General features: G+C 66.7%; 1 protein-coding gene across 1 annotated transcript; it reads right to left on the reverse strand.

Moving 5' to 3' along the window:
• Nucleotides 1-378: 378 nt before the first annotated feature.
• Nucleotides 379-7552, reverse strand: DNMT3A (DNA methyltransferase 3 alpha; the record flags this gene model as incomplete). The annotated part of the gene is made up of 13 exons (XM_026040728.1): nucleotides 7343-7552; nucleotides 7088-7246; nucleotides 6573-6680; nucleotides 5050-5206; nucleotides 4367-4516; nucleotides 4240-4284; nucleotides 3442-3521; nucleotides 3177-3289; nucleotides 2833-3016; nucleotides 2681-2765; nucleotides 1763-1908; nucleotides 597-687; nucleotides 379-527 (listed from the first exon to the last, which is right to left on the reverse strand). Coding segments are annotated over exons 1-13 (1650 nt in total), but the record flags the coding sequence as incomplete, so codon positions are not given.
• Nucleotides 7553-8037: the final 485 nt, after the last annotated feature.

Below are 8037 nucleotides of genomic sequence, written 5' to 3' on the forward strand. Positions count from 1 at the left end.
TTGCATGCTCAGGGGGTTGCACTCTCTTGAGGAGGTTGCACACCCCAGTTTGCATGCGCAGGGGGTTGCATTCTCTTGACAGCGTTGCATGCCCCAGTTTGCACACTCAGGGGGTTGCACGCCCCAGCCTGCATGCTCTAGGCTGGTTGCATGCTCTGGTTTGCATGCTCCAAAGGGTTGTACGCTGCAGGTCTGCATGCTCTGGGAGGGTTGCACGCTCCAGGTTTGCATGCTTAGGGAGTGAGTTGCACACCACAGGTTGCATACTCTGGCGGGTTGCATGCCCCAGCTGGCATGCTCTGCAGGGGCTGCAGGGCACACGTGCCCGCTGCAGCGGGCTCGGGCYCGACGGGGCCAGCACAGGCAGCGTGGGCTCACCTCGAGGAAGCGCGAGATGTCCCTCTTGTCGCTGACGCCCATGGCCACGACGTTCTCGAAGAGCCAGAAGAAGGGCCGGTCGTCGCCCTCCTTGGGCCGCGCTTCGTGCAGCAGGCGGTAGAACTCGAAGAAGAGGCGCCCGGTGCCCTCTGCGCGGGAGCGGAGCGGGGCTCAGCGCGCGGCCGCGAGCCCCCGGCCCCCCCGCGGCCTCCACCTACCGTAGAGCCCCTTGCGGGCCGGGTTCACGATGGAGAGGTCGTTGCAGGGGCTCCCGCCGATCACCAGGTCGAAGGGGCCCCACTCCTGTATCTGCAGCGCAGAGCACGGCAGGATGAGCCGGGCAGGGGGTGCAACGTGGTGGGTGCAAGGGAGGGGATGCAGCGCGGGCTCGCAATGCGGGGGTGCAATGTGGGCTTGTGCAACCCGGGCTCATGCATCGTGGGGTCTGGGGGGTGACTGATGCAGGGGAGCAACCTGGGCTCATGCAACGCAGGGAATGCAATGCTGGGGGAGAAACATGGGCTTGTGCAATAAGAGGGATGCAACATAGGGGGTGCAATGTGGGGCTGGTGACATAGAGGAGCAACCCGGGCTCATGCATTGCAGGAATGCAACGCTGGATGAACAATGTGCACTTGTGCGATGCGGGGGGGTGCARCGTGGCGGATGCAACGTGGGTCTCGTGATGCATGGGTGCACCATGGGCTTAGGCAACGCAGGGAATGCAATGTGGGGCTCCTGATGGGAGAGCAATGAGAGCTTGTGCAATGCATCGAGTGCAATGCATGAATCATGGCGGGGGGGGCAATGCACAGACTGTGGGGGGTGCAATGTGGGGGAGACAGGGGGGGGCAAAGCGCAGGTTTTTGTGGGGGGCAATGCAGGGCTCATGGCGGTGCAAAATGGGTGTCATTGTGGGGGGCAATGCAGGGCTCATGGCGGTGCAAAATGGGTGTCATTGTGGGGGGCAATGCAGGGCTCATGGCGGTGCAAAATGRGYGTCATTGTGGGGGGCAATGCAGGGCTCATGGCGGTGCAAAATGGGTGTCATTGTGGGGGGCAATGCAGGGCTCATGGCGGTGCAAAATGRGYGTCATTGTGGGGGGCAATGCAGGGCTCATGGCGGTGCAAAATGRGYGTCATTGTRGGGGGCAATGCAGGGCTYRTGGSGGTGCAATGTGGGGATCGTTGCGGGGGGCAATGCACAGCTCATAGTGGGGGTGCAACACGGAGGTCATTGTGGGGGACAATGCACGGCTCGCAGGGGCGCAACGCGGGGCACGGGTCCCATGGGGCACGAGGCAGCCYGGGGGTGGGACGTGTCCGTCCCCCRTGCACACGGACGGCTGTCCCTGCGGGCGCGGGGCCGGCCGGCAGCACCTACGTGTTTCTGGGTGACGTTGCGGACATCCCCGACGTACATGATCTTGCCCTGGTGCCTCACCATGCCCACGGTGATGGAGTCCTCGCACACCTCGGAGGCGATGTAGCGGTCCACCTGGATGCCCAGGTCCTTCAGCACCAGCAAGCCTGCGGGGGGGTGCAGGGGCGTCAGTGGGGACACGGGATGGTCCCCTCTCGGGGAGGTGGCCCCAGGTCCATTTTAAGTTGGTGGCCCCAGATGCATCCCGTTGTCGGTAGCCTCAGGTGCATCCTGGGTGGGCGACCTCAAATGCATCCCGGGTTGGTGGCCCCAAGTTGCGGGTTGATGGCYGCAGGTGCACCCCAAGTGAGTGACCCCAAATACATCCCGGGCTGGTGGCCCCAGGTGCGTCCTTGGGTGGGTGATCCCAAATGCATCCCAGGTCAGTGGCTCCAAGTGCATTGCGAATTAGTGGCCCCACGTGCATCCCGGATTGGKGGCCCCAAATGCATCCCCCGTTGGTGGCCCCAAATGCATTGCAGGTTGGTGGCCTCAGGTGCATCCTGGGTTGGAAGCCGCAAATGCATCCCAGGTTGTTAGCCCCAGGTGTATCCCAAGTTGGCAGCCCCAAGGGGAATCCCAGGTTGGTAGCCCCAGGTGCACCCTTGGGTGGGTGACCCCAAATGCATCCCAGGTCAGTGGCCCCAGGTGCATGCCAGCTTGGTGACCCCAGGTGTATCCCAGGTTGGTAGCCCCAGGTACATCCCAGGTTGGTGGCCCCAAATGCATCCCAAGTTGGTGACCCCAGGTGCACCCCAGGTTGGTGACCCCAGGTGCATGCCAGCTTGGTGGCCCCAGGCCCGCAGCTGGGCACACTGTCAGCCCCCCAGGCACAGAGCCCCTGTCCCGCTCGCCGGTGCCCGCGGCGCGAGGAGGCACCTGTGGCGATGCCATCGAAGAGCGAGAGCACACGGATGGGCTTCCTCTTCTCGGCCGGCACGGGCGGGTAAACCTTGGGCGGGTCCTGCGGGGAGGCAGCGCCCGTGAGACCCCAGCGGGCCGCGCCGGGCACGCGCGCCGGCGACACTCACGAATTCCTGGTCGTGGTTGTTGGCGAAGAACATCTGGAGGCGGGAGGGCCAGTCCTCGCGCCGCCGCAGCAGCCCGTAGATGCCCTTATGGCCGCACATGTAGCAGTTCCAGGGGTCCTCCTTGATGGCCGCCTGCGCTGCCCCCGGCCCCACCAGCAGGTCCACGCACTCCACGCAGAAGCACCTGCGGGCGGCACAACGGGGGGACACGGTGCCATCCGCCCCAGCGGTGTCCCAGTGGTGTGCTGGGCACGGGGTGGCTCCCGCGATGCAGCCCCGTGCCCTTGCAGCCCCCTGGACCCGCAGGTACCGTGTGCCCGCCSGGGGGGGACGGGGACCCCCACCTGCAGCAGTTGTTGTTGCCGCACATGAGCACCTCGCGGCCGCCGCAGCAGATGGTGCAGTAGGACTGGTAGCCGTCGTCGTCGTACTGGTAGGCGCACTCCAGGAAGCAGTTCTGGGGGGACATGGGGCGCGCGTGAGCGCGGGGTCCCCGTGCCGTGCTGTCCCCAGCATCCCTGTGCCGCGCTGTCCCCAATGTCCCCGCACCGCGCTGTCCCCAGCGTCCCCATGCCGTCCCCAGCGGCCGCAGCCCGGCCCCCCGCGCACCTTGCAGTTTTGGCACATGCCCCCGATGAAGAGGGGATGCTCCAGGGTCACGTTGAGGCTCCCGCACGAGATGCAGATGTCTGCGGGGGCAGGAGGCACAGGTCACGGCGGCGGCTCTGCGAGCGGCTTCATCCCGCCCAGCCACGCGCCCCCGCGCTCGGCAGTCCCGCAGGACGTGCACTGTGCCACCTTAATCCCCACTGCATCCTTACTGCATCACCCACTGCATCCTCACCATACCCCCCACTGCACCCCCCCTGCATCCCCATCACAGAATCCCAGAATGCTCAACGTTGGAAGGGACCTCAGAGGTCATCTAGTCCAACCCCTGCTCACGCAGGGTCACCTAGGGCACGGGGCACCGCCTGTGTCCAAGTGGATTTTGAAGATCTCCAAAGAAGACTCCACAACCTCTCTGGGCAGCCTGTTCCACCACTGCATTTCTATTGTATCCCCACTGTACCCCCCACTGCATCCCCACCACTATCCTCACTGCACCTTGCTTCATCCCCACCACATCCTTACTGCATCCCCRCCGTAGCCCCCACTGCATCCCACCACTCTCCCCACTGCATGCCTACCCTATACCCGCTGCATCCCTCAACACCCCCCCCATCCCCGCCACTCTCCCCACTGCACCCCTCTTCATCCCCACCGCATCCCTACCATCTCCCCCACGGCATCCCCACCGCTTCCCCACGACACCCACTCCACATCCCACTGTGCCCCCCTCTCTGCAGCCCCGCTCCGTGCCGAGCACCCCTGCGCCAGCGCATGCYGGCGCCGCTCCGCGCGCACCTTCGATGTTCCTGCACTTCTGCCGCACCTCGTAGACCAGCCGCTCTGGGGAGGAGAGCGGGGGGCCGGTCAGGGCGGCGGGAGCCCCCCGGCCCCCCCGGCGCCCCGGCGCGGGCCCYGCGGCTACCTCGGGTGCGCTCGTCGATGATCTCCTTGACCTTGGGCTTCTCCGTTGTGCTTTTGCGGGGCTTTTTGGCTGGCGGCGGCGGGGCGTAGGCGGCCGCCTCGGGCTCGACCCACATCTCCGTGTAAACTTCTTTGTAGGGATTGCGCTCCTCTGCAAAGTGCCCCCCGCGGGGGGGTCAGCTTGCAAAGGTGGGCACTGCCCCCGGGGGTGGTTTGCAAAGGTGGGCAACTCCAGGGGGACATCTGCAAAGGTGGGCACCCCCCAGGGGCAGTTTGCAGAGGTGGGCACCCCCCTGGGGGACATTTGCAAAGGTGGGCACTCCTCAGGGGGATATTTGCAAAGGCTGGAACCCCCAAGGGTGGTTTGCAAAGCTGGACACTCCCCCCAGGGGCAGTTTGCAGAGGTGGACACCTGCCCAGGGGCTTGCAGTGCTTGGCATCAAGGAAATGTCTGGGACTAGGGATGCAGCCCCATGGCCACCTCTCCACCCGGGCAGATGCTGGTGGGTCTCCAAGGCCACTAAGGAGCCGGTGCCAGGAGCTGGTGCCAGGAACCGGTGCCACGTGGCTGCTTGCAGGCCTGGAGCCGCACATGGTCCCCGAGGCCACGGGGAGCCCAGGCGGCTCCGCCGTGTCCCCTGCGGCCACCCAAGCGTGAGGGGCGCGTCCCTCCCGGCCACTGACCCTCGGGGGGCTCCAGCCCCTTGGGGCCGGAGGGCTGGAAGCCGCCGAGCGCCCACTCGATCATCTGCTTGTTCTGGATCTCCACCACCTTGGAGGTGTCCGTCTCGTCGTTCTCGGGGCACGCGGGGAAGATCTTCCCCGCGCGGCTGCTGGCCACCTGCAAGGGCGGCCGGGCGCCGCGTCACCACCGCGGCCACCCCACTGTCACCATCACCGCGTCACCACCGCGGCCACCCCACTGTCACCATCACCACGTCACCACCATGGTCACCCCACTGTCACCATCACCACGTCACTACCATGGTCACCCCACTGTCACCATCACCGCATCACCACCGCGGCCACCCCACTGTCACCATCACCACGTCACCACCATGGTCACCCCACTGTCACCATCACCGCGTCACCACCGTGCTCACCCCACTGTCACCATCACCGCGTCACCACCGCGGCCGCCCTGCTGTCACCATCACCGCGTCACCACCATGGTCACCCCACTGTCACCATCACCGCGTCACCACCGCGGCCGCCCTGCTGTCACCATCACCGCATCACCACCATGGTCACCCCACTGTCACCATCACCGCGTCACCACCGCGGCCGCCCCGCTGTCACCATCACCGCATCACCACCATGGTCACCCCACTGTCACCATCACCGCGTCACCACCGTGGCCACCCCGCTGTCACCATCACCGCGTCACCACCATGGTCACCCCACTGTCACCATCACCACGTCACTACCATGGTCACCCCACTGTCACCATCACCGCATCACCACCATGGCCACCCCACTGTCACCATCACCGCGTCACCACCATGGTCACCCCACTGTCACCATCACCGCGTCACCACCATGGTCACCCCACTGTCACCATCACCGCATCACCACCATGGTCACCCCGCTGTCACCATCACCGCATCACCACCGCGGCCACCCCACTGTCACCATCACCGCGTCACCACCGTGGCCACCCCACTGTCACCATCACCGCATCACCACCATGGCCACCCCACTGTCACCATCACCCCGTCACCACCATGGTCACCCCACTGTCACCATCACCGCGTCACCACCATGGCCACCCCACTGTCACCATCACCCCGTCACCACCGTGCTCACCCCACTGTCACCATCACCTCATCACCACCGCGGCCGCCCCGCTGTCACCATCACTGCGTCACCACCGTGCTCACCCCACTGTCACCATCACCGCGTCACCAACGCGGCCACCCTGCTGTCACCGTCACTGTGTCACCACCGCGGCCACCCCACTGTCACCCGTCACCGTGTCACCACCGCAGCCGCCCCGCTGTCACCGTCACTGTGTCACCACCATGGTCACCCCACTCTCCCCGTCACTGTGTCACCACCGCAGCCGCTCCGCTGTCACCGTCACTGTGTCACCACCGCAGCCGCCCCGCTGTCACCGTCACTGTGTCACCACCATGGCCGCCCCACTGTCCCCGTCACCACCGCGGCCACCCCGCTGTCCCCGTCCCCGTGTCCCCGCYGCCTCTCACCTGCAGCACCTCGTAGATGGCCTTGCGGTACATGGGCTGCTTGTTGTAGGTGGCCTGGTGGAAGGCGCTGGCGAAGGAGCTGAGCGGCAGCAGCTTCTCCACGCAGACCTGCGGCGACCGGGGGTGCGGGCAGCCGTGAGAGCACGGCTTTRGCGGGGAGGGAACCGGGACGGACCCCACTTCTCCAAGGGGGCAGATCCCACTTCTCCAAGSGGGGTGGACAAAGGGAAATGGGGACAGATGGATGCAGGAGAGGGCCSGGAGGGGACACCGTGTTCGAGGCTKCACTGGGCAGCCAGGAGGCTGCGGTGATGGCCAAGCCTTGGGCTCAGTGAACACGAGCCCCAGAGCAGCTTGTGGCGTCTCCCTGCACCCTTGGGAGCCACCCAGGCCCTGCTGGACGGGCCCCACGCACCGCGCTCCCGGTGGCCCCGCTGCCGCGGCGGCTCGGACGGGGTGCTGCTCCAGGGTCCCTCCACACGCCAGCCCTCCCGCGTCCCGGCGGCGCCGCTCACCACGGAGAACTTGCCGTCGCCGAACCACATGACCCAGCGGGTGCCCTCGGCCGCCCGGCTCCGGCCCGTCATCCACCAGGACACGATGCGCCCGGGCCACCAGGAGAAGCCGCGCAGCTTGCCCCACACCAGCTCGCCGATGCCGAAGCCTCGGCCGTCCTAGGGGGACGCGGCAGCGTCAGGGGGGGTCCCGCTGCAGCGGGGATGGCAACGCGGGGTGTCCGGTGCCCGCGGGCAGCGATGCCCGGCGCTCACCTCGTACTCGGGCTCGTCGTCGGCAGACTTGGAGGTGCCCTTGTCGACGGCGTCGGGCACCACGGGCTCCGGCGTGGTGGCCACGGTGGGCGACGCGGGGTCGGTGGGCTGCTGCGAGGCCGGCGGGCTGGCCTCCTCCTCCTTCTGCGCCTCGGCCCGCGGCGGCTCCTCCACCACGTTCATCACAGCGATCACCTTGGCCTTCTTCTCAGCCTGCCCAGGGGACGGGGGACGTGAGGGTGGCGGGGGACACGGGGACCTGCTGCGCGGGCTGCGCCGCGGGCCTCGAGGCAGCCTGGGGGCTCCGCGCTGCACCCCACGCACAGCATCGCCCTCCTCTTCCTCACCACAYGGGGATGTGCGGAGCAACGGGACCTGCTGCAGGGTCAGCCTGTCCCACACGGGGCAGGGGCCACAAGTGTCCCCCCTGTACAGCATCCCATGACCCCCTACACGGTGCCCCATGTCCCTCCTGCATGGCCCCTATACCTCTCTTGCATGGCACCCATGTTCCCTCCCCTCATAGGCACCACGTCTCCCCCTGCACAGCGCCCCATGTCCCCCCTGCATAGTGTCCTATGTGCCCCCGGCATGGTGCCATATGTCCTCCCTGCACAGTGTCCTGTGCCCCCCCCTCCACAGCATCCTGTGTCCACTCTGTAGAGTGTCCTGTGCCCCCCCTGCAGTGTCCCGTG

The sequence above is a fragment of the Nothoprocta perdicaria genome, unplaced genomic scaffold, assembly GCF_003342845.1.
Source record: "Nothoprocta perdicaria isolate Ctin4 unplaced genomic scaffold, notPer1 scaffold_1009, whole genome shotgun sequence".
Classification (NCBI taxonomy): Eukaryota; Metazoa; Chordata; class Aves; order Tinamiformes; family Tinamidae; genus Nothoprocta; species Nothoprocta perdicaria.